The sequence below is a fragment of the Myodes glareolus genome, chromosome 18, assembly GCF_982192425.1.
Source record: "Myodes glareolus chromosome 18, mMyoGla1.1, whole genome shotgun sequence".
Taxonomy (NCBI): domain Eukaryota; kingdom Metazoa; phylum Chordata; class Mammalia; order Rodentia; family Cricetidae; genus Myodes; species Myodes glareolus.
In genome coordinates, this window is record NC_142043.1 from 33280150 (window position 1) to 33306710 (window position 26561).

Consider the following 26561-nt stretch of genomic DNA (forward strand, 5'->3'; position numbering starts at 1 on the left):
GTAATGTGCACATAAGGGCAGGTGCCCTCAGAGACCAGAGGCATCATGTCCTCCAGAGCCAGAGCTGTAGGTGGTTGTGAGCCTCCTGATGTAGATGCTGAGAGCTGAACTCTGCAAGAGCAGTACGTGCTCTTAACGGATGAGCCATCTCTCTGGCCCCTATTTTTATAATTAAAAAAAAATTACAGTTTTTATTTTGCAAGGGAAAGGTAACCTTCAAGAAATGAGCAGGACAAAGACAGAGTGCACTTGTGACCTGTGGAACTGGGGATGGTTGACACCACTGCAGCATGTGAGCCTGCTGGTTCTCCTTCAGGAATGGCCCTGGCTCCAGCACGGTGATGTGTTGGCCATCTGTTCTGTTTTGTTGCTGCGTAGTATTTCAAGGTGTGGTGCTGAGCGACATGGACCTAGACTTTTTTTTTTAATAGATGTAAAATTCTATTGCTCTGGGATAAATACCCAGATGTGTGATACTATAAAAACAGTGGGGCTGGCTGTGTCGCCCAGTGATGCTAATCTCCAGCCTTGAGAAATAAAATCAAAACAAAAATATCCTTTCCAGAAAATAAGAAAACTATTTTCCAGTGACTACTGAAACCATACCTGGCTTATATGATTGTTTTTTAATGCTTGTTATGAGTTCTGATGTGTGTTCTAACTGTATGTTGCAGGTTGTTGGTGTGTGTGTGTGTGTGTGTGTATGTGTGTGTGTGTTGCCTACACACCACAGTGCACGGGTAGAGACCAGAGGACAGCTTGGAGAAGTTAATGCTCTCCTCCTACCATGTGGATCCTGTGGATTAAACTCGGGCCATTGGGCTTGGAGCCAAGCACCTTTATCCGCTGAGCCATCTGGCCAGCCCTGAATCCGTTTATCTATGTTACTGCAAAATCTTACAAGGTTTTTACCAAAGCCCCTTAAGCCAGTGGCTCATGTTTAGAGAGAAGTATTGTTCCTGCCCTGAGCTTCATGCACGTCTCTGTTTGTTCTCTATGTTGCTATTTTCAAGGGGTAGCATACTGTAAGCTCTTGATGTTTTCCTGCAACTTTTCAAGTTCTAGAATTACAGGTGTGTAGCATCACAGCCTGCCTTGTTCTAAAATTTGTATTCTTTATGTTTTTCTGGGGGCATGGGGAAAGGTTTCGAGACAGGGTTTCTCTGTGTGACAGCTCTGACTGTCCTGGAACTCGCTTTGTATACCTGGCTGGCCTTGAACTCACAGATCCACCTACCTCTGCCTCCCGAGTGCCGGGATTAAAGGCGTGAGCCACCACTGCCTGGGTAAAATTTATATTCTTTATGTTTTAATATATAAAAAAGTGAATATATCTCATACTGATTTTTTTTTACAATTTTTTATTTTGGGTAGCGTTTTTATTCTTTTTCACATAATTATATTTACTTCATACTTACTAACGGATACATATTTTATAATAGTTACTTTGAAACTCTTTTCCAGAGCTGAGCATGGTGGTACACATCTTTAATCTTAGCACTCACAAGGCAGAAGCATGTGGGTCTCTCTGAGTTTGAGGTCAGCCTGGCCTACATCAAGAGTCTGGCCAACAAGTAGACTGCCACAAAAAAAGAGAGAGAAAGAGAAAGAGAGAAAGAAAAAGGAAAAAAGAGATCTTTCCTAGGTTTAGTGAGAGATCCTGCCTCAAGGGAATAAGGTGTGATGAGAGAGATAGAGTGGAATATCCAGTGTCCTCTTCTTGCCCCTGAATGCATGCACGGGCACATGTACGTTCTGCACACGTATGTTTGCATCCGTATCCATACATTGCACATAGACCACCCATTTATCAGAGCCCAACATACAGATCCTTTCTAGGTAATTCTGGCATCTTTCCTCTCAGGTGCTTGGGTGGAATCTTGGATTTCTCCCATGCCTAGCAAGCTCTGTCCACTGAGCTGCACCCCAATCCTCACACTGACATCTCTGTTGCCTCAGGGTGGGTGCTTTCTGTTGTCATTCTATTTGAGATCTTTTTGGCTATTTGTGTGAAAATGATTTCTTGATCAGAATCTTTATACTTTAAATACTATGAGCCTCTGAGGTTTATTTTAATCGTGTGTTTGGGCGGATCTCCTGCCAAGTGGAAGTAAAAGTCCAGTTTCTCAACTCACAGCCAGTGCTGGGTTCCAGCTTAGGAGTTTAGGTTCTCTTGAGCACCTTGCTGGGAGGAGAGGACTCCTTGGTATTGCTCCAGAGTCTCTACTAACAGGAGCATGGCTTCCAGTGAGTGGGTTCACTCCCTACCAGGCCTTTATTGATTCCAAGGGGATGAGAAGGGCAGATTGCTTCTACTCCGCCATGGTGGACTTTGTGACTCACTCCATGGTCTGCTGCCGGGTAGAGCAGGCGTCCTGTCATCCAGCAGGGACTAAGTCACCTGCTCCTCACCCGTTGTTTCCTGGCTGTACTCTGTGGGAGCAATGGAGGCGTGTAGCTGCTGGACATGCTAGAGGCTTTCACCTCTGACCTTTGGTGGTAGGAGTAGGGTGTTCCTACAGGTAGTTTGTCTGTGTTTGCTTAGTGTGGAGAAGTTAACTGTCTGAAAATACTGCCTCTTGCTAGGCTGTTCCTTCTTTAGTTCATTGGGCAGAGAAAGTGGACTTCTTCTGAGACCTTTTTTATCTATACTCATTGGGATTTCTGAGTTAATAGCCTCTCCATTATCTAATCTAGACACGCCTAGTGTGCCTGTAGAGGTCAGCAGACACCATGTATGTATGTATGTATGTATGTAAATTAAAATATAATCACATCATTGTTCTCCCTCCATTCCTCCCCCCAATACTTCCCAAGTGTGTTACCCCTCTGCATCCTGCTCCTGGTCAGAGAACGAGTTTTAGGACTTGTTCATTCCTTTCATGATGTGAATTTCAGGATGGGATGCATGCCACCGGGGCAGGTGGCAAGTGCCTTTACCCACCGAGCCATATCACCAACCCCTCAAAACCCTCAAAATTGTATTTCTCACAGGGCTTTCTCTTCTTTTCAGGTCTATGGCTACGGTCCATACAGTGGCGCATACGCAGCAGGAACTCAAGTAGTCTATGGTGCCAATGGGCAGGCGTACGCGGTGCCATACCAGTACCCATATGCAGGTAACTCACGCTGCCGGCTGTTCCTGATCGCTGCGTACAGTGGGGGGCAGGGAGGATCCCTATGTTTCAGTTTGAAGTTAAATGAGCTGCACTTTCTACTGGAGACCCCAGATCACTCTATCACTCTGACTTTTGCTTATTTTTTCTTTAGTAGTCTTTTGGATTTTTACATATCTTCGAGGTGCTAGAGAAATTTTAACTTAAAAAAAATTCCATTTTATTTATTTTGTGCGCATGTGCCGTGTTTATGTGTGTGGATGGCTGTGTGTCACGGTTCGTGAGGGGACATCGGAGGACAACTGGAGGGATACTGTGTCATAAAGTACGAATAGAAACGCGTTAGTATATTGATATGTAGTTGTGGGAGTCGGAATGTGATATCCCCCATATTCTTGGACATTCAAATACTTGTTCTTCAGGTGGTGGCACTGTTTGGGGAGTCTTAGGAGGTGTGGCCTTGCTAGGGGAGGTGCATTACTAGGGGCAGGCTTTGAGGTTTCAAAAGCCTTGGACCATATCCAGACAGCTCTTAGTTTCCTGCTTATGGTTTGAGATGTGCGCGCTCAGCTGCCATGCCTGGTGCTTGCTGCCACAGTTCCTTCTGATGGTGATGACGAGCTCTTGTCCCTCTGGAACTGCAAGCCCTAAATATCCACTTCCTTCTGTAAGTTGTCTTGGTCATGGTGTTTTATTACAGCAATATAAAGGTAGCTAAGGCAGAAGTTGGTACCAGGGAGTGGGCTATTGTTGTGATAGATCTTACCATTTGTTTTTTTTTTTTTTTTTTTTTTTTTGATGATTGTGGAAGACTTTCGGACTTGGCCTAGAAAAGTGGCTGAATGTTGTAAGCAGAGCAGAATGGGCCATCCTTGTAGGCTCTTGGGAGACAGCAGTGCTGAGAGCAATGTGGATTGTGGAGACCCAGCTCAAGAGCTTTCAGAGGGAACCAGTATCAGAAATTGGTCTAGAGACCATTCTTGATATTTTGGCAAAAAAAAAAATGTGGCTGCTTTCGCTCTTTGCCCTAAGAACTTGCCTGAGACCCAGTTAAAAGTAATGGACTAATATCTTTGCAGAAAAGATTTCACGGCCTTCGGAAATACTGCATCGCGTGGTTATTAGGGATCACGCTTACACAGGTCTGCAGTGGAAGAGCAAGCAGAGCAGAAAGAAATATAAAATGTAGTTTCAAAAGGAAAAGAGCATCAGGAAACTTAATGTTGTGACCAAGGCTTGTGCTGAAAGAGATGAGGAGGCCAGGTCAGCACTGGAATAAAGGGAAGGGTGCCTTAGGGCAAGACTCCACCCTCCACTCCTTTGGTAAGGAGCAAACAGAAGCTACCGCAGCCAGCCGTGATTCTAGTAGGCTAGATTCCATCTCAAGTTGACCGTCAAACCTGGCAACATCGTCCTCATCGTCAGGAAAGATACTTGAGTAAAGGGTGGTTGAGTCTTCTTGCCAGTAAAGGGTGGTTGAGTCTTCTTGCCTGGTTACAGAGAGCCACTGAGGCCAGGTGTGTGGGAAGGACATCTCAGCCTGGAGGCCCTGAGAGGTCATTGTGTGAAGCTGTGGAAGTGAAGCCTAAGTTGTATTGGAGACCCCAGGGTGTTGGAGATGCCCCAGACATGTGCTGAGCTGAGGAGAGCTGCTCACAGAGAGTGGGATCAGCCTAAGAGGAGCGGGGAGGGGAGGGAGGGAGAGGTCTTACAGGCAGCACAGCTGGAGGGGCAGAGCCATCTAAGCATTTTGACATTGGGCATGAACTATAGGATTTGCTACTTGTCTTGCTTTGGTCAAGCATTTCTTCACTCTCTCCATTACCTAACTTTTGGAACAGTACTACATCCTCTGTGCCCTTATATGCTAGTAATATATTTTTTAATTTTACAAGGGGTACTGTTAGGAGGTTGCCTGGAGTCTCTGAAGAGACTTTGGACTATTAAACAGTGTTGAGACTAGAAGACTGTGGGGGCTTTTGAAGTTAGAAACTTGTGTTATAAGGTCAGTGAGACTATGGGGGCCAGGGAGTAGAATGTGGTAGTTCCAATGAGATGTCCCCCATAGTCTCAGCTGAATGTGGTGGCACTGTTTAGGGAGGGTTGGGAGTTGTGGCCTTGCTGGAGGAGGCGTCCCTGGGGGTGAGGTTGGAGGTTTAAAAAGCCTCATACTTATGTGGCAGGGAGAATACCATGATCATGAAGGTGGTTTTCCTAGGGTGAGGCTTATTCATTGCCCTCCAGTTGTGCCGACCCCTGCCATTTCCCCAAATGTGGGAGACTCAACTGCATGATTTGTGGGAGGGGGACTACGTTTGTGCTCTCGCCTGAAGAAGAAAAAAATAAATAAGTAAATACAAACCTCATACCATGTCCAGTTCGCTCTCTGTTTCTTGCTTGCATTTTGAAATGCGAGCTCTCAGCTGTTCCTAGTGCTTGCCACCACTGAGGTGGTGATGGACTGGTATCCGTCTGGAACCGTATGCCCAAACTACACCCCCCTTCTGTCGGCTGCTTCGGTCATGGTGTTTCATCACAGCAGCAGACAAGTAGCTAGGACAACACTCTGCTCCAGGAAGGAAGACTTGGTGTGTTGCAGGAAGTCTGATTAGGACATGGGTCATGACGAAGACAACACGACCACGTTAAGAAAGACGTGGTGATTTTTGTCTGTGTAGTACATGGGTCACCTCAGGGCGTCAGGCAGAGCTGGCTTCCGTTTTGCTCTCAAAGGTGCTTGTAGAAAGTGGTAGGGATAGGGTTGGTGGGATGGTTCAGTAGGTAGGCACTTCCCACCAAGCCTGGCACCCTGAGTTCAGTTCCTAAGATGCACACAGTGGAAGGAGAGGACTGACTCCCCCAGGTTGTTCTCTGACCCCCACGTGTGCTCCGTGGTGCATGCCTAATTCCCACAAATAAGTAAATAGACTAATTTATTTTTTTTTAAAAAGTGACAGAGTTTCAGTTGGGCTTCTAGAGTGAGCCTGCAAGAAACTCACTTGTGATTTCTAAGTTTTCTTTATCGGTGAGAAGAGTTCTCCCCCAGCTCTCCCCCCTCTCTCTCCTTTTGGAAATTAAATTATTTCAAATTGTCTGTATGTGTGTGGATAACGTGCACATGGCCGAGTAGGCCAGGGGTTTCAGGCCCCCCAGAGTTGGAGTTATAGGCAGTTGTGAACTGATGGACCTGAATGCTAGAAACCAAACTCAGGTCTTCTGCTCTTAAGCACCGAAGCTTCTCTCCAAATCCACCCCCTCTAACGAAGTCTCTGAGTTGTCTCTACAGATATCTAGTTTTTTCCCAGGCATTATTCAGACAGTTCTAGCTTGTTGACAGTGCTTTGGCATTAGGCTTCATGGTGACTCACTGCAAGGCAGAGTCAGGAACTGGTGAGCTCACTGGTAGCTTAGGCGACTTTCCATGCTCGGTCTCCTGGAGCTTTTTTAATGCCACATTCAGTAGATCTTTACCTGTTAATGTGGGCGAATCTGTCTTTTATTAGTAGCCCATTCTGATGTATATTTGAGTGGTATGGCTATTAGTACTGGTGGAGGAGGAAGTAGAAGGCAGAGGCAGAAGCAGAGAAGGAAATGGGGTGAGGGACAGAGGTGGGTGGGGTGGTGGGGCTGAGGAAGTGGAGGAGGAGACGTAGAATGGATGGACGGCGGCCGTGGCACCATGAGAGGCCTGTAACTCAGAATTCTCAAGGTTACAGCACGTTTGTAGCTTCGTGTGACACATTTTAGCAATTTGGACAAGAAGATTTTCCCCAGACACTCTTCTGGTTTCCTTGGAGTTTGCACAATTCATTCTGCAAAATCCTCTAAGAGTATGACATTCTTGGTTGTAGAGTAAGGGCATGAAGATGGTATCTTCCTGACTCCTGGCTCCTGGACTGAATAGTTCAGGCTCCATGCCACATTCTTTGCCCTCTTTGATTACATCTTTGATATTGCGGCCTTTGAAGTTCCCAGATGTCCCTAGTGGGTTTCTCCTCTCCTTTACTGTGTATCTGTGAAGGAGTGCCTATTGGGGCTGGTGTACCTAGCTCACACTGTGAATGAGAAGCTTCTTTTTTAATCTTTTAGCTTAGGCATGGCTGTAATCTAAAAGTCCATAACAGAGTTGGGGCAGTGGCCTCTTAAAAAACAATTAAATCCTCCAGAGAGACCTGTCCTGACATTAGACGGTGAGTAACTGGTGCAGTTGTCATAAGCCCCCAAGGGCTAGGATTGCAGGTGCGAGCCTCCGTGCTTGGCGGCTGACTCATCTTCCACAGGCTTTGTCCTGCCTCTCCCACATTCTTCTTATTTGTCTGTCATCCCAGCAGGCATGGTGCAGAGGGCTGCCATGGAAACCAGAGGCAAACTTCTGTAGCTTTATCGTAGAGGATTGGGCCCTGTTTATCGGTGCTCTGATCTTCGCATCATTAAGGGGTTTGGCCCTGGCAAGCAGAAAACCCTGTTCTGTCAGTAAGTTCTTAGAGAGTGGTGTGTATAAGGTTTCAGGTCCTCTAGTGCCTCTGTTCCAGAGGCCACACCCCTGCAGCTTTCTCCCCAGGACTGAAAAGCAGCCTGTGTTGTAACCTCGCAGATCTCCCAGGTGGTTGAGAGCTTTCTTCCTCAGGCAGCTGCGAGCCTGCCTCCACCACCCAAAATCCAAGGCCACTTTGAGTTCTGGCTCTCCTTGTTGCTGCCTTGTGGCTAGGTCACACTGTATCCCCACCCCACAAGAGACTCCCTTCATTTCCCCAGAACTGAAAGGAACTGAAGGCATTCTTCCCAGCCGTCATGGTGCTATATTTGTCTTAGTTACTTTTCTGCTGCTGTAATGAAACTCTATGACCCAGGCAGCTTACAGAAGAGTTTGTTGAGTCTTACAGTTTCAGAAGGTGAATCCGTGGAGAGAGAGAGGGAGAGGGAGAGGGAGAGAGAGAGAGAGAGAGAGAGAGAGAGAGAGAGAGAGAGAGAGAGAGAGAACGCTAACTGGGAATGTCATGGGCATTTGAACTCAAGTCCCATCCCCAGTGACATATCTCCTCCAGCAAGGCCATACCTCCTAATCCTTCCAGAGCAGCTCAACCGACTGGGGATCACATTCATATCGATATAGAAGTAACTTGAAGAATTGATGTTGGTCGGGTGGTGGTGGTGGTGCATGCCTTTAATCAGTATTTGGGAGGCAGAGGCAGGCGGATCTCTGTGAGTTCGAGGTCACCCTGGTCTACAAAGCAAGTTCCAGTACAGCTAGGGCTGTTATGCAGAGAAACCCTGTCTTGAACTCCCCCCTCCAAAAAAAAGGAGTTGAAGTTACAAAGAATTCACAAATAGACTTTTTTTAAATATTTATTTATTATGTGTACAATATTCTGTCTGTATGCCTGCAGGCCAGAAGAGGGCACCAGACCTCATTACAGATGGTTGTGAGCCACCATGTGGTTGCTGGGAATTGAACTCAGGACCTTTGGAAGAACAGGCAATGCTCTTAACCTCTGAGCCATCTCTCCAGCTCTCTACAAATAGACTTCTTAGGAGACATTAAGTCACACAAAGTAGAAATGTAACCAAGGGAGTACTACCTCTGCAGTGCCCCCAAGGATCTGTAGTTTGCTAACCAGGCCTGTTAGAACTCAGTGGAATTCATGATGCTAGGATGTAAATGCTTGTTCACCAGGATTGGCCAGCCAATAGGCTCTGTTCTTGCAACTGAGACAATCTGACTCACAACCATTATTACAGCCATTAGGCCCATTTCTCTCAGAGAAATATGCCCCTGATGAATAACTCAGCGGAGTAGCTCAGGATGAAGTTGTTTTTTCTTTAAGAAAAGCGTATTTCTGCCAGGTGGGTAAGATGACCCTGGGTGACAGCTATTTGAGAAAGAGCAGCGCCGGCATATTTGAGATAATTCTGGCAATATGTAGTGTCTTTGCTTTAAAACTCTCAGATCTGCCGAAGCGGCCAGACTTTCAGTCTTCTGTGTCTAACGCCGGCATATTTGAGATAACTCTGGCCATATGTAGTGTCTTTGCTTTAAAACTCTCAGATCTGCCGAAGCGGCCAGACTTTCAGTCCTCTGTGTCTTTTTAAATTATTCAAAGTATAACCTGGGGCTGGGACCTGAAAGAGATTTCAGGATATCAGCATGCGTGGAATGCATAAACCTTGGGTGTGTCTGAATTAGCAAAATCTTCTCCTCGTGGCCAGCTAGTCTTGGGTGCTAGGCAGAGCCAGTCACACACTCTCAGTTAAGAACTTTGTCCCTTTCTTCCTCTGAGTAAGCAGAGTGAATTCTTATGGTGGGGGCATAGTTCTGCTACAGTATAAGCCAATAAGTTATTCCTATTCAGACTACCACCTTCTGTTCCTTGGCCCCGTATGCTTGTGGTCATATCATAATGTAAAATTGTCTTAGTCCAACTTCAAAAGTCCCCATAGTCTTTCTCAGTCTCGACACAATTTAAAAGTCCAAATTCCAAGTCTTTTTCTGAGACTTAGGTGTTTTAGTCTCAAAACTGGAACAAATGACTCAGGTTATATCAACATATCAAAATGGATGTTGACTGCCAGATTCTCTGAGAATTCCTCAGTTCCTACGTATTACAGGGTATGGCTGGCACATCCCACCCTCTGCCCCAGACTTCTCCAGCCCAGGAGCTCAGCTGCCCTTCCTGTCTGCCCTTCTTTATGTAATCCAGCCATTTGGGTTATGTGCCCTCCAGGCTGCCCATCTTGGTAAGTGACTCCTCTTTCTTTCCCCCTCCACCTCTTCTCACATGGCTGGGTTCAGTCTGGTCGTGTTCACCCTGGACTCTCCTAGATGTCCCTGCCTCTGATTATGTCTCCCTTTTATCTACAGTGAACCTTCTTCTCCATCACACCTAGGAGCAGTCATGCGCTTTCCTTTTTTCTTTTTTTCATCCACAAGGCAATCTATTCATTTTCACCCCTTGTGAAATCAAGGAGCAAAATTTTCCATACTTCCAGCATGTATGGTGGCATGAAATAAACCCTGTCCTTCCACAAGGGAGGAGGCACAGGGACTTAGTGAGGAAATACTGAACCAAAGCAAGGCTGAAACCCAGCAGTGTAAACCTCAAATCCTGTGTGTGATATCAGAAGGCTCCCATGGCCCTTCCCTTCCAGCCTTGTGGACTGCAACACACTTCTCACTCCTAGACTGGTTCCACTCCCTGTTAGCAGTTCTCCTCGGCAGACACTCCGTGGCTCTGGCATTGCCAACATCTTGTGGTCTCCATGACAATCCAGGCTTCACCTTCACAGCTTGACTCAGTGGCCTCTCTGGGCCCCTGTGTAGGGACTCCCCTGCCATGTGCCTGGCCTCAGTGGTTTCCCTTAGGTGTGGAGGAAGATTTCAATGCTTCTTTATCCCATGGTGCCTTTCCTGACTCTACAGCCAAAAGCGCATGCTGATACCGCCAAGTTTGGCTGCCTACCTGGGATGGAAATTTGGTCCCCTCCTTGAGTTGTGTTAACTGTGAGCTTCCGTCTGTTGCTTTCTTTTGTTGCACCAACGTTTTACAAGTTGGAAGCTTAGCAGAGTGGGTTCTTGCCCGAGGGCACCACTTTCTTTATTCCTCATCTGGCCTGCATCTAGTCTCTGGTCTATTTCGGCACAAGCCTTGCCCCCAACATTTAATTTCCTGGTGTTCTTTTTCATTGTAGATCTGCGTAAGAGTGATCGCTAATTACTGTGTGACTTAGTCAGTACTAGGCTGTCTTGAAATCACCTTCTCTAATGGGATTAGTCTAAAACTCCTCAATTTAACCTCAGGGAGATTCTTAAGACAGAGGTAGAAAGCAGCCGCGTTCTTTTCCAAAATACCACAAGAATAGTCTCTGGTTATGTTGCTGATATTGTTCCCTTCTGAAACCTCTTGAGCTTTCACGGCCTACATTGTTCTCAGCACTGCTGTCTTCTAAGTATCTACTAAAATAACTCATTCTGCCCTACTTCCAGCATTCAACTGCTTTCCTTGTCCAATGTCCCAAAGTCTTACACAATATTCCAAACATGGACACTTTTGGTCAGACCTGTGACAGTAATAGCCCATTCCTGGATACCACTTCTGTCTTAGTTACTTTTCTATTGCTCTGATAAAACACCGTGACCAAGGCAACTTATAGAAGAGTTTACTGGGGCTTAAAGTTTCAGAGGGTGAGTCATGAGCATCATAGAAGGGGACAGTCAGGCATGCGTCTGGAGCAGTAGCTGAGAACCTGCATCCTTTTCTTCAAGGAGGAGGCAGAGAGACAGAGCTAGTTGGGAATGGTGTGGGCTTTTGAAATCTCAAATCCCGGTCCTGGCAACACATCTGCTCCAACAAGGTCACACCTTCTAATTCTTCCCAAACAGTTGAACCAACTGGGGACCAAGTATTTAAACATGTGAGTCAGTGGGGGCCATTCTCATCTCAACCACCACCTTCCTCTAATAAGGTTCTTCTGAAGGATGATCACCTTCGTCTCTACAAGCATGTGCCGTCCTTTTGCCTTTTAGATAGGTTCTCATTAGGTAGGCCTGGCTGGCCTGAAACTCGCTGTGTAGTCCAGGCTGGCTTTGAACTCACAGATACTCTCCTCTCTCTGCCTCCCACATGCTAGGATTAAAGATGTGCACCACTATGTGCACCACCTTGCCAGGTGTCTTTTAAAAGACAGTTTTTAGATTTATTTATTTACTATGTATGAGTGTTTGGGCTGTGTGTGTGTGTATCAGGGGCATGCCTGATGCTTACAGAGATCAGAAGAGGGCATCGGATCCCCTGAAGCTGCAGCTACGGATGTTTATGAGGTACCATGTAGGTGCCAGGTCCTCTGCAAGAGCAGAAAGTGTTCTTCATCACTAAGCCATGTCTCCAGACCGTAATTTATCTCCTATATGTATGAGTCTTCATATATCACAGTGTCTTCCTCAGCATATATATGATGGGTCTTGGGGAGATTTGGTTGAACTCACTGGAACCACCTTTTAACACATCTGAGGACCTCAAAGGCCTACTAGTGAGCACACTGGTCACGTGGAGAGTAGACACAGTGATTGTGTAAACTGATCACATAGAGAGTAGACAACAGTGTTCGTGTTAAGGGCACCATATAGCCAGACTTTCTTTGGACCACTTATTATTAACTGTGAAATTATTATTATTAATTATGAAAACTTGGTTGTAACAGGTTTATTCCTTACTAGCTCTTAAAACTTGAATTAACTCTGCGTTCTGCCATGTGGCTTGCTACCTCTCTTCAGTACACTCCCTCTGCATCTTGCTCACAAATCCCTGCTTCTCAGAATCCCTCCACCCCATGCAGTAGTTCCTCTCTCCCCAGGAGTCCTGCCTATCCTCTCCTGCCTAGCTATTGGCCATTCAGTGCTCTATTAATCCAATCAGAAGGTGCCTTGGGCAGGTGAGGAAGGACAGGCGTCTTCATGCAGTGTGATCAGCTATCCCGCAACAGCACCATCTTTTCCGTGAATGTTGCATTTCCAGATGGCATCTTAAAGATCTCTTTTTCTCTTCTTTCATAGGAGGAGTTTATGGACAACAGCCTGCCAATCAAGTCATCATCCGTGAGCGGTACCGAGACAGTGACAGCGACCTGGCCCTGGGCATGCTTGCTGGGGCAGCCACAGGCATGGCCCTGGGGTCTCTGTTCTGGGTCTTCTAGAGCCTTCAAGGTCTTCTGTGCATTGCTTCTGTTAGTCCTGTGTGCAATAATTGATTTGCAGGGCATTTCTGTTTGTGACAAGTGTCTTTTGTAATAATTTAAATAGTTCTTTTGGAGGTGGTAATCTGATGATTGTGACTGGCCTGCATGGTACCACAGAGACGACCTTGAAGTGTACTATGAGCGAGAATCTTTGGGGTACTGGCTTGCACCAAGTCTTTCTTAGGGAGCTCTCGGATGGCCTTATGTAAACACACCCATTTAAAAAGGCATTTTCTGTTTAGTTAGGTCCAGTACTTAATCAAGGGATGATTTTCCCTGCTATGCCAATAATAATGCTGATGGAGGAGGATATGAATGAGTGTGGTAAGAAGAATTCAGTTTCTTTAACTGTGAAATCTCACTCTAGACCTGGCCACATATTACCGTAGAGATGTGGGCTGGTGGCCCCTGCAGGGCGGCAGTGTGAGAACCCTATGATCTACCCTCAGTAGCTCCCAGGCACCTGCCGGATTGACTGCTGAGGATGAAAAGGGACACTCGCTCCCTTTATAAGTAGGAATCTGTCCAGTTTTATTCTCTTGTTATTCTTCTGTTTGCTTTTCCCAGGAATAATTGGAAATCGTCTCAAGTTAGGAATTGACTTGAGCCTCAGAATTCGGGGACTTTTACCTTTAAACCCTGCTGAATGAAGAATAGTGAGTGGCAAGTGGGCAGAGAGAGGCTGGCATCTGCCCAGGGATGTGTTGCCAGTGTTTGCTTTAGGTTTGTTGGTTGCCAGCTCAGTCTGTCTAGAGCCTATTTTTCTACTTGCAGAGGAAGTATATGAGGGGAAAGAGGGAGAGCCTTAGTTCTAATGTCCCTGTGTCAGACCCGACCCAAGCTGCCCAGGGCATTCTTGAACTCCTGGGGAGGCTTGTCCTGAGCAGTGGAAGGGCCCTATGGCTGTCCAGCCTGTGGGGGATGAACCAGAGCTGGGTGGGGACGACTCAGGTTCTGAGGGAGACATGAGATTGGGTCGAGTCTCAGGGCTTTGTTTTAATCCATGTTAGGGGGGGATCCAGTCCCGTTTTTGTGCCTGACCCACTCATAATAGAAACACCTAAAACTAGAAAGTCCCCAAATGTGTGACTCTCTGGGAAGCCCACAGTCCTGTTTTCTGGGGAAAATGTATTTCTAATATTAGAAAATACATGTCGCACACATTTAAATCTTCTGTTCGTTCACGTCGTAAAGCTTCTAAGTCCAGCTTTGTGACTGGCGTGCTGTAAACCGTGTCCTTTCACAAAGGGGGGCAGCACAGTAAAGGCCCTGTCCTCTACTCACACAACCCCCTTTCTCCAGAGTGCTCCCAGTGAGCACACACTCTGGCTGTGCCCAGTCCAGCACATGCGTGCTGCCTTGCTACACTGCTTGGCAGCTTTCTCTTGGCCAGTTCAAGTCTTGAACATCTCTCCATGTGGGACAGTTGCCAAGTAGATGTGATGGTGCCCATGGTGTTTTTCTGTCTACTCCTAAGGGACTTGTTGACACAGCACTGCCCGTTTCTGGCTGAAATTTGCTTCTCTGTCGTCTCTGGTAGATGGCTTTGTGGTGGCAACATGGTTCTGATGGTTTATAGTGTCACCTTGGTGAATGTAATGTTGATTTCACATCCCGTGTTGTAAGAATGGCTTTCTCACAGTGTTACCGTTCTTAAACTCCACGCTTTCCTAACAAAACATTAAAATCAGTTTTCAGTGTTGCACAGGGACATTAATTTCGAACATAGTTACTGGGGTTCCTAGAACCAGAGAGTATTGAATCATGCCCCTGAAGTGCTATTGAATCAGAATTGTCTCCTACTGTCCCCTGGGTGTGCCCTGCCTGACCTTGGCCCCAGTGGAACTAGCTTTAACTGGCAGCCATAGTTGAGCCTGATCGTATCTTGCCACCAGTTGCTTGATTCTGGAATGAAATACATTCTGGATGTGAAGAATGGACTCGGGCATTTCATTTCTTCAGCGCCTATCCTCGTAGGTGCTGTCCCTTTGATTGCTTCAGCCATGTCATTTGGCACCTCAGTCAGTCATGGGTTTCATGAGTTGGGGGGAACCATGTGTTCGGTGTTGAGGAGCATTTCATGTCCATGGACTTTTACCTAAAGACCCAAGGCTGGAAGAGGTTGGCTGCCGACATTGTGAATGGCCGATTTCATTGCTCTCTTAGTTCCTCGCGTTAACAACTTTCCATGTGAAAGATGGACACCTGAGGGCCATGTCTCAGATCATCACTTGCCAAGAAGGCCCGGCTTCGCATATGTTAGGTCCTGAGTGCCCCCAGTAGCTCGTGGAGCAGAGGAAGTTCCTGCGGTGGAGACAGGATGATCCAGACTCATTTTTACATGTGTTGTTGCTCCTAGGTAACCTTTCATTTTGCCTTCTAGTTTGCGTAGATGAAAGGCAGAGGACTCAGGCAATCTTCTTGTGATTGCTTTGGCATTTCTGTTACTGTGTCTACAGAGCCCGTTTCTTCCCCCGTGTGCATATCGTGTGTATGTTTGTACGTGAACTTGTTAAAATATTAAATGATCATTAACCTTAAGCTATGTTTTGTTGTGACTTTTGTTGTATTTTAAAATTATTTCATGGTGGCTGGAGAGAGAGGTAAGTGCCTGTCATGCAAGTATAGGGATCTGAGGTCAGATCCCTGGCATCCATGGGAAAGCTGAGAATGGCTGTAGACATCTGTAAACATAGACCTGGGGCCTTGGAGAAAGGACAGGCCCCAGAGCTTGCTGGCTAGCCTTCTAGCCAATCAGAGAGCTCTGGATTCATTGAGAGACCCTGTCTCTAAAGATAACAGAGAGAATGATAGGGGATAACACCTGACATTAACTGCTGGTCTTCACACAAACACATACACAAATTTCTGGCCATGGTGGCACATGCCTTTAAACCCAGCCCTAAGGAGGTAGAAGCAAGAATGTTATAAATTTGAAGCCATTTGGGATTATATAGGGAGAACAAAAAAGAGTAGCTCAGTTTCTGCATTTTCTGTTGTCAGCAGAAGAAACCCACCCATCCTTTTTCTTTTCAGACTTCCTTTTGTTCCATTTTATCTTTTTTTGAGATAGGTTCAGCCAGGCGGTGGCACACACCTTTAATCCCAGCACTCGGGAGGCAGAGGCAGGTGGATCTCTGTGAGCTGGAGGCCAGCCTGATCTACAAATAAAGTTCCAGGATAGCCATGGCTGTTACACAGAGAAACTGTCTCAAAAGAAAAAAAAAACGGGAGGGGTGAGTTAGAAGCTGGAGCTGAAGAGATGGTTCAGTGGTTAAGAGCTTGCACTACTCTTGAAAGGAAACCAACTCACTAATTCTTGGGTATATATGGGAAGTTTGTTCAGGTTACCGTCCTTGCGGCCGAGGCTCAGAAGCTAACTATTCTGAGGAATGAGAAGTCAGTCCTTTTAGCGTGTGCCTGCATTGATGCCACACCACATATGATTTGTGCAAGAACGTGTGGTAGCCTGTGTGGTCACTTCTACAATGGCTGTGAGAGGACTTCCTTGATCAGATCAAATTGGCAGAGTTCCTACTAACCAATCTCTCCGGGTACACGAATATTCTGTGTGGTCCAGGGAACCCACAGTAGCCGCCCACACTTTCTGAATGAGTGAACCTATTATATATAGCGAACCAAGGCAAAAGAAAAACAAAACAAAAGACAAGCTGAGAGAAGCAGATAGCAGAGCATTGAACAAGAGCTGACCAAGGAAACCCCATTGAGGAAGTCCGAGTTGTAGGCCGGTGGAGCATCCCCTCAGACTTGTGTGTGAAAGAAGACAACATGGGCAGAAAGGGTTAAGGCAGTTGCCTGTGGTTCCCCAGGCAGAGCAGAATGTTCCCTCAGCTGAGGCTTCCAAGTGAAGAACAGATAGCAGAAATAGGACATTTTGCTAGGCCGTGATGGCGCACGCCTTTAATCCCAGCGCTCGGGAGGCAGAGGCAGATGGATCTCTGTGAGTTCGAGCCCAGCCTGGTCTACACAGAGAAACCCTATCTGGAGGGAAAAAGATGCCACTTTAGGTCTGATGCTCACAGCGTCCACAGAGACTCTGGAAGTTGAAGCCGCTGGAGTTCCCATTGTGCTTTCTGTGACTGCTGCAGCTGAGCTCCTCCTCTGGCCTCCCTTTGCTGCTGGAGTTTCATTTATATCTTCGAATGGACCGGATGCTAGTCACCTCTGACGGAGACTCTTTCCCTTCTAGTTATTTTTAAGGGTGCACTGATTTTACTCTTGGGCTCCTTTGCTGTTCTGCCGTAGACATGGGGCCACAGAGGACACTTTGGACAAACATGTGAGTGTCTGAAATGGGAGTATGGTGCAGTCCTACTTGCAGAGGCAGATTCCCAGCTCACACAGTAAGCACATGATAGTTTACCAATAGCATGTGCATTGCAATAACTTGTTTTCCCCCCCATCTTCTTTGTTATGTGCGTGTGTTTGCTCATGTGTGCACGTGCATGCGGGAACTGGAGGTTAACATTGGGAATCTTGCTAAATGGCTTTCCATCTTAATCTTTGGACTAAGATTGGGCCAAACTGGCTGGCTGTAGAGTTCCCAGAGTTGCTCTCTCTCCACCTCCCCAGCCGTGAGGTCACAGGCATAAGCTGCGGTGCCCAGTTTTCACATGGGAACCAGTCCGGAATCACTGTCAACAGCATGGGAGATGAACAGGAAAGCTGTCTAGAGGAATTATAAAATATTTGTTTTAAATAAAAACAAGGACCTGGGGGGATGGCTCCGTCTGACCTGAGTCGGATCCCTACCACCCACATAAAATAGGTGGGTCTAGGTTAGTCATTGTTCAGTCCTTCAGAAAAGCTACTTCCTGCGGTACATGTTAACACAGAGACTCACAACGGAGCAATGTGCAGAGTGACAGACTTTGAATCACTCAGCCCTAAATGAGATATCTTTTTTAAAAATTATTTATTATTTTATGTACCTTGGTGTTTTTGCCATGGGTGTCAGGTTCCCTGGAACTGGAGTTACAGACAGTTGTGAGCTGCCACGTGGATGCTGGGAATTGAACCTGGGTCTTCTGGAAGGACCACCAATGCTCTTAACTGCCAAGCCATCTCTCCAGCCCTAAGTGGAATATCTTTATCAAAGTCCTTTGCTCAAGGCTCAGGATCTGTGTGGAAAAGGAGACAGAAAGATTGGAAGAGCCGGAGAATGACTCCAAAGGAACATTGTCTTCCAGAAGCAATGGGGCTGATGCTCATATGAACTCAGAGACTATGACAGCAGACGCAGGACCCTGCACAAATCCAAGCCAGACAAAGTCCCAGCACGGAGAAGGAGAATCAAACACAAAGCCCCATCCCTAGCCAAGAAATTATTTGCAGTTGTTCTCTGTTGGGAGAAGGAAAATCATATTTCTCTAGTGGAATGACATTGTGTATATCAGTCACACTCCAGGGCAGGCCTCCTGCCCATGAGTACTTAGTCAATACAAAACAGACTCCATGTTTTTTGTTTGTTTTATTTTGATATTTTTAAAATATTTTTGTTTTTTTTGTTTGTTCATCTTGACATTTTGGTTTTTTGAGAGAAAGAACACTGAAGCAGGGAGGTTAGGGAGGTGAGACTAATTGGGAGGGGAAAGAATGTGATCAGAATATACGTCAACAACTACAACACACACACAAACAAACTGGGGCATGTTTGGTGTGCACCTGGAATTCCAGAGCAAAGCGGAGGAGACAGGCAGATCCGCAGGGCTCACTGGCCAACCAGTTTAGCCTAATTGGTGAAGTTTCAGGCCAGGGAGAGACCCTGACTCAAAGGGGTTGGACAGTGTTCCTGACAACAGCGTTGGAGGTTATCTTGGCCTCTGTCCTGTACACTCACACACAAACACATACATGAGTATGTGTGTACCCAATACACATAGGCATTTGATTACACACAAGCACACATTTTTCTTAAAATGATCTTCACCGTTCTCAACTTTTAAAGGAAGTCATGTTTGTATTAACCTCCTTCATTTTGACAGTATTTGCTGATCAGTAAAACTATTAGCGCCAATCACCTGTGAACTGCTGGTCCCCCACCCCCCAGGAAGAGGGGGGGTTGGGACTTTGTCAGTTTGGGCCAAAGCTTAGTTAGTAAAGTGCTTATCTTGCAAGCATGAGAGCCCGAGTTGGACCCCTAGGACCCATGTCCAAAGACTAGATACAGTGGCACACTCTTGTAACTCCAGCGCTGAGTGGACAGAAACAGATCCCTGAGGCCAGCCTCCCTAACCTAATTCAGTGACTTCCAGGCCAGCGAGAGACTGCATCTTAAAAGAAATTATGGAGAGGACCTGTGGAAGAATGCTGAGTTGTCCTCTATGTGTACCGACAACAGCACACAGCCGCATCTTACAGATCTCAAATCGGAGTCTGAGGGTCTGGGCTTGGGGTCGGGTACATTTTTATACCCTCCGCCAGATGATTCTGTGCTTCCTGCGCCCAATCCAGGCCCTGCTTAGTGCTTCAGACACATGCCTTCCTCTGCCCAGGAGGAGTTTCCGGCCCCCACATACCTTCTCCTGAACTATGGAGTGAATGGCCTCTCTTGGATGCCTTTCTCACCTTGTTTTAGCTCTGCAAAGGACTGACATTGGATGGGCATGGTTGACCCAGACCTGCCAACTGTGACTTTCCTCCTCTCCTAGGTCCCCAGCCAGTGGAAAGGAGATGAGTGCCCAGCCCTGGTTTTACATGGCTCTGGGTGTTACAGGTGGAGATCCAAATTCAAAGTTTCCGAACAATGATTTGAGCAGAGATACATGGTTAATAACAGAAGAGGAAATAACTGTTAAATGAAAGAAACATTTCCAAGCTTGGCACTGATTGGAGCTGGAACCAGATTCAGCCTCCAAAGAGACTATGTGTGTGTGTGTTCTGTGACCTTTCATACCTCATTTACATATGCTTTCTTCTTTTTCATTACTAAGGGATTAAATTGAGGGCTTTGTGCATGCAAAGCAAGTACTCTGTCACACATCATGTGTTCTTTGTGTGCATGCAGCTTTTTATTGCACAGTATAGAATAATGGCAGTGGTGGTGGTGGTATGTGTGTGGGGAGGTGGGGTGGGTACGGTTATCTCTTGCAATTGGTTTCTTTCAGATGTTAATTTTGATGCTTCGAGAATCCCCCCAACTCCCACCCTGTCCTCCTTCCCACTGAGATAAAGACACCTGTCCAGTGTCCAGTGGGACACAAACCAAGGTCACTCACCTTGGCCCCCAGGAAAGCTGGCAGCTCAGTGAGGTCCAGCCCAGCTTGATAGTCACCACCAGTGGGCCATGAGACAGGGTGTTCTTAAGCAGCCCAGTATATCACGTAGGCACCTGATGGGTTTCTAGGGCAGGGGAAAGCTGAGCCTTGGATACTCGTGGGGAGATACTACAATCAGGTTCGGTCCCTTTTCAGAAGCTGCCTCCATTCACTGAGGGGAGGATGAAACCTACTCAGTAGACTCTGCAGGAAGGACCATAATGGGGCAAGTGTACTTTAGGGGGTATTGAGCTCAGTTCTCCGCTGCTCTTCTAGACCTGGATGAACATGGCCTCTTTCCTTTGTTTCCTCCTCTATGTGTCTATGTGTCTCACCTCTCAGGCATGTAAAAGGTATGCAGATTCCCTTCTAGCCCCTCCATTGCTCTCCTGGGCCTGTGGCTCCCAAGATCTCAGCCCCATAGCTCTGCAGTCTCTGAGAATCCCTCAGACCAGAATCCAAACCAGCCCTCAGCTCGGTTCCACTGCAAGTTAAGTTGGAGGAGCTGGCTGAGGAAGGGTTTCTTCTCTGTCTAGACCCTCTGCACTCCCTCTCTGTTCTCCCTCCAGGCAGATGCCACTTCTGGGAGCTGCCACTGGGTGTCAGAGTGCCCCCAGGAAAAGCCCCTTCTTGTCACACAGAAACACAGATCCCTACAGAGTGGCCTAGAGCTGAGGCTTAGTGCACAAGAAGAGGAAGTGCTGGGTCAGTTGGGCTGAGGAGACACCTCCCTGCACTTCCGTTTCTGTCCTGAGCTGTGTACCCCTCCCGGTCCTGGGAAGCCAGCCTGTCTGTTGCTGACATTCTAGGTGGCAAGAGATGGCTGATGGATGAGGTGCTCAGAAAATAGGGATTGCCAAGCCCTAAGAGTTGGGACCTCCCTTCCCTGCTCTTTCTGCCACAGTGGCAGACCCTAGGTGAGGGAGGGAGGTAATGTCCACACTATAGGCACTGGTGGTGGGCCATGAGCTTCCTCCTACATGCGGCAAGTGGCTACCTCTATCTGATGATCATGTCACTGTCAGTGTGAAGTTAGCCTCTGTCAGCTACATGACTGGCCTGGACCTGGCTGTTTGTATTGCCCATGTGCTGTGCGGGACAATAGGGGGCCCATAAGAGACCGCAGCCACTAGCCCGAGGAGGTCGCCTCTAGTTCAGTAGAGTACAGAAGTAAGGAGCTGTAGAGAAAGGAGGACTGGGCTGTCTCTGTTCCCTACCCACATCCTCTCCTAGCCCCAGCAGTCTTCTTTGTGAGGTGGACGACCACAGCAGGTGGCCTGGGGGGGCAACAAGGTGAAGGTTGACACACAGGTGGCCACTCAGAGGAGTGACAGCCAAGAGTGCAAGACCATTGATAAAAAAAACACCTAGGAAGAGCAACTCAAGGAAGGGAGGAGTTACACTTGACTCAGTTCAAGGGGAAGTCAGGGAGGCAAGAGCTTGAAGTAGCTGCTCTTAATGATGCTTCTGCCCTCGGAAAGCGGACAGAGATGAGTGTTGATGTTTAATTTGTTGGACTAGAAGTCCAAACATCAGGATATGTAACAGCTATGGGATATCCTTCATATCCCATAGCTGCTACAGCCCATCTTTTAAAGCAAAAACCCACAGACACAAGGGGGGAACCTGTAGGTTGTTTTCCAACTTATTGGATTGGCTTATTTAAAAGGTCACTAGCAGTGACTGGTCTATTCCAGGGCCGGAGAATAGCTGTGTGGTCAGGTGAGATAAAGGGAGAGCATCTGTGGCCTTCCTGGCCTTGTTCTAGTGACTAAATCAAACATCAGGAACTGAGTCAACATCTGTGGGTTGTCTTTGCCTTAATTCCCGGAGTGGAGTTATGTTTGAAGATTATTCACAAGGACACAGGAGGATGAGCAGTCCAGCATGTATGTGTGTGTGGGCGACTGTCCCGTTTCCAAGAGAGAGTGAGTGTCAGGTTTTAGAAAAATGTCTTAGGGTCGAGGAGGCTTACAAATGCCTTTAAAGTCTTTCAAATTCACTTTTTCCGTTGTTAAGCCTGTTCTTCAACGGGCCCGAGCATGTACTTGGCTTCATTTGTTCAGTGGGCTCTGCTTCCTGGTGCCCACTGCGGGATCAGCGATCCCAGAGGCAGGCTCTTGGCAGTGCCCCTTCTAATCAGTACAGCTTAGTGTTCACACCTGATCCGGCTTCAGTGGCTTCTCATCAGGCAGGCTAGTCCTGCTCTGCTCAGCATTCCACTGGGCCAATTTTGAGGTTGCAGAGTGGTAAGCATCCTCTCACATTGCTTGTAGAAACGCACAGGGGTATTGTATTAGTCAGGGCTCTTAAGAGGATCAGAACAGGCCCAATACATTAATATTGGGTTATATATGGATATATTAGAGTGGCTTGCAGGCTATTGTCTGGCTAGTCCAGCAGTGGCTATGTCAAGATGGAAAGTTCAAAACCACAAGAGTTCCATAGTTAATTCAGTCCACAAGTCTGATTTCTCATCCGGTCTTCAGTCTGTGTTGAAATCTCAAAGAAGTAGGTTCCACTACAGGTGAAGGAATGCCTCCGCAGCAAGATCGATGAACTTCACCTGTGTGAGAGAGGACACGTAGGCAAAAGCAAACGCTTCCTTCTTCCATGTCTTTTACATAGACTGGCACCAGAAGGTGTGGCCCAAGTCTAGGGTGGGTCTTGCCACCAGAATGGTCCAGATTCAGAGCCAATCTTCCCATGTCAAATGACTCAATTAAGAAAAAAAATCCCTCACGCATTGCCAATCTGCTTGGGTTTTAGCTGATTGTAAATGCAGTCAAGCGGACAGTTAAGCCCGTCCATCGTATGTACCTTACCCTCCCTGACTTACTCAGCTTGCTTTCACCCGGGAATCACCTGCCAAGGGGTAGCACTACCCACAATGGATTGAGCCCTCCCTAATCATTCATTAATCAAGAAAACTCCCCAGAGACACGTCCACAGGGCAATCTGACGGAGATAATTCCTTGGTTGAGGTTCAGTCTCCCCAGGTGACCCTATAGCACATGGAGAAAAACTCAAATATTGAGAACGTTAAAGTGAATATTCCTTAGCCCCCATTCTCCTTCTCCTTTTTTCTCCTTCCTTTTTCTCCTTTCTTCTTCTTGAGGCAGTCTCATAGAGCCCTGACTATCCTCAAGCCCACTGTGTAGCTAAGGACATCCTTGAGTTCTGATCCTCCTGCTCCTCCTACCTTCCACGTGCAGGATCACAGGTGTGAGACTTGTGTCTGGTTTACTAGGAACTGAGCACAGGGCTTTGTGCCTGCCAGATGAGCGCCCTACCAGCTAAGCTACATCCCCAGCCCTGACCGTCTATTCCCAGGCGCCATCCTGAAAGAGGAAAAGTCTCATACACAAAGATGCTCATCCCTTCTATTGGAAGAGTTGGAAGATCTCCAGAAATGGCAAGCAAGTTGGTCATGGCCCCAAAAGTCCCTTCAGAACTAGTGGATATAAAGACTGTGAAGATCATAGCACCCAAGTAAAAAAACCATGAGGAGAGGCGGAGGTGGCGCATATGTGTGACAGTTGTGTAGCTTGATCCTACCTGTGGGGTTCCTAGCGGTGGGAGAAGGGCCTCTCCCTAATGCTTTGGCTGGCTTCCAGGAACTTTTTTTTAAAAACTATTTTCTTTTTTTAAAAAATATTTATTTATTTATTATGTATACAATATTTTGTCTGTGTGTATGCCTTCAGGCCAGAAGAGGGCACTAGACCTCATTACAGATGGTTGTAAGCCACCATGGTTGTCGGGAATTGAACTCAGGACCTTTAGAAGATCAGGCAATGCTCTTAACCACTGAGCAATCTCTCCAGCCCCTGGCTTCAAGGAACTTATTTCTCATACTGGGTGGTCTTGTCCAGTCTTAATACCAAGGGAAAAGCTTAGTCTTACTATACAACTTGATATGCCATGCTTTGCTGACACCCACGGAAAGCCTGCCCCTTTCAGACAGAAACAGAGAAGGAGTGGATTGGGGGAGGTGGGATGAGGAAGTAGGAGGAGAGGAGGGAGGGGAAACTGTGGTAGGAATATAAAATATATAAAATAAATAAATTTATAAAAAAAGAAAGGACAGAAGAAAGAAAAGGAAGGAAAAAAATTTATTCACATTTTTCTCGTCACTAAAATAAAACAAAAAAAAATGAAAGAAAGATAGTACAAACCACTAGAGCCCAAACAAGAATCAACAGAGTCAAGATGACTTAGGAAAAAGCAGTTGCATGGCTCATGCAATGGGTAATAAGACTTGCAATTAAAGCCCAGTCGTTTGAGGTGGGAGAGATTGCTAGTGGATGATCTCAGTATAAACATCTGTCCTAGTTTTTCCCTTGTGCTATGGTAAAACAGCCTGAGAACAGTAGCTTAAGCAGGAAAGGGTCTCATAGCTCCAGGTCACAGTCCATCACTGGGGGAAGGCGTGTCAGCAGGAATGAGAGCAACTGGTCATACTGCACCCACAACTAGGAAGCAGGGTGTGAGCATAGAGCTGGGCTACACAGCCTGCTCCCAATGATCAACCTCCTTCAGTGAGCCTCTGCACCCTGACAGTGCCACAGCCTTCCCAAACAGGGCCACCAGCTAGGGACCAAGTGTTCAAACACACGAGTCTATGGAGAACATTTCCTATTTAAATCCTAACACCGTCTGTTTCCATGTGATGTGGAATGCCATTGCTCCCTTGCTACAGTGGTGTGGGAGAATTGTCTATATTCTGTCAATCATGTATTTTAATGAAACGCTGATTGGCCTGGCAGAAAGTATAGGCGGGTCAACCAGACAGGAAGTAGAGGTGGGGCAATGAGATCAGGAGAAGACTAGGAAGGAGGAAGCTCCCTCCGCCATTTCTGCCCAGACCACCAAAGAAGCAACATGTGAGCTGCCACGCTGAAAAAGGTATCAACCCACATGGCTAACATAGACAAGAATTATGGGTTACTGTAAGATGTAAGAATTAGTTAATAAGAAGACTGAGCCAATGGGTCAATCAGTTTATACCCTAATGTAGACTCTGTGTTATTTTCTTTGGGAATTGCTGGATGTGGGGTACCGGGTGGGACAGATACCCCAATAAGCCAGCCCTCATGTTACATATGGTGCCCAGACGTGGATAACTGAATCCACAGAAAGCTTGAGAAAGCTTGGGAAAGAATAGAGTAAAGCATGTTTTGTTGGTAACAGCAGTTTCTCAGGTCTGCTCTGCTTGCTAGAGGCAAGCAAGCACTCTCATCTAAGGGAGGCTTCCTGACTCAGCTTTAGCTGCAAAACCTTGCAGCTCTTTTAAAAGGTCCTGTTACAAAACACTTAAATGGTGTTGATGAAAAGCTGAATGCATGTTTTTCAGTTTTCAGCCATAGTAGGAAAAAAGCCATGCCATTTTAAAATGCCGGCTTTCTGGGCTGTCCTGCCAAGGCAAACTCTGACTCTTTCAGGCAGGCAGTCCAACTGAGTGTGGTCTGTGAGCAGAATGATGCAGCTTGCTTGCTGGCAGGGACCTTGAAAAGCCATAAAATTGTAGCAGTAAAAATGGCTCCAGCAGTACCCCTGCCATGAGTCTGGAAAGCTAAGGAATGGGCTGGATCTAGCCATCAAAGCCACGGTTTTAGACTCAGGTGGTCAGAAGAAGAAAGAGACATACAATAAAGAGGGATTCAAAGACAAAGAAAACCTCTTAATGGATTACAGTGTGTTGAAAATATATGCAGGATAAAAGTTAAAGTTCTTAAAGTAGAAAGAAAGAGAGTAGTTGGGTGTGGTAGTACACACCTTTAATCCCTATGCCCCGGAGGCAGAGGTGGGTTGACCTCTGTGACTTCAAGGGACAGAGGTAGATTGACCTCTGTGACTTCAAGGTGTGGTAGCACACACCTTTAATCCCAATGCCTGGGAGGCAGAGACAGACAGATCTCTGTGAGTTCAAGGTATGGTAACAAACACCTTTGAGCCCAGAACTGGGAAGGCAGAGACAGAGGGATCTCTGTGAGTTCAAGGACAGCCTGGTCTACAGAGTTATTCCAGGACAAAGATATACAGAGAACCTGTCTCAAAAAGTAAAAGTAAAAATAAAAGAAATAGAGGTTAAAATAAAGATGGAGAATACACAAAGAATCTTGATACTGTATGCTATTATGCTCTCTTTTAATTGTTTGAATGCTGAGGAAGGAGCAACAGTTGCCAAAAGACATTTGTTTATAAATGCTGCAAAATTAATCCAAGATAGGTATTTTGAAAATACCTTGGCTTCAAAATTGAAGTCAAAAGGTATGTTACTTTGGAGAAGAGATTTTGCTTTTGTTTCCACAGAAAATGAGAGGCTGTGGATTCATTCTGATTTAAGAAAAATCCAGTTTGATCAAGGGAGACCACCCAAGAAATCTCCGGTAGGAACAGATGACCCAGATGACAGAGTTCTTCATCCAGAACAGGT

The 26561-nt window shown here is 46.6% G+C and overlaps 1 protein-coding gene and 1 non-coding gene across 4 annotated transcripts in view; both read left to right on the plus strand.

Moving 5' to 3' along the window:
• Positions 1-15386, plus strand: part of Plekhb2 (pleckstrin homology domain containing B2) — a 30195-nt gene extending 14809 nt beyond the window's left edge. For all 3 annotated transcript variants that reach the window (XM_048430382.3, XM_048430383.3, XM_085679518.2), the window contains 2 exons: positions 3014-3119; positions 12664-15386. In XM_048430382.3, coding sequence (XP_048286339.3) covers positions 3014-3119; positions 12664-12803 — 246 coding nt within the window. In that variant the 3' untranslated portion in view covers positions 12804-15386. The remainder of the gene's footprint in view (positions 1-3013; positions 3120-12663) is intronic.
• Positions 5285-5446, plus strand: LOC125397957 (U1 spliceosomal RNA). Its single transcript, XR_007231244.2, has one exon. It is a non-coding gene; the product is annotated as a U1 spliceosomal RNA (small nuclear RNA).
• Positions 15387-26561: the final 11175 nt, after the last annotated feature.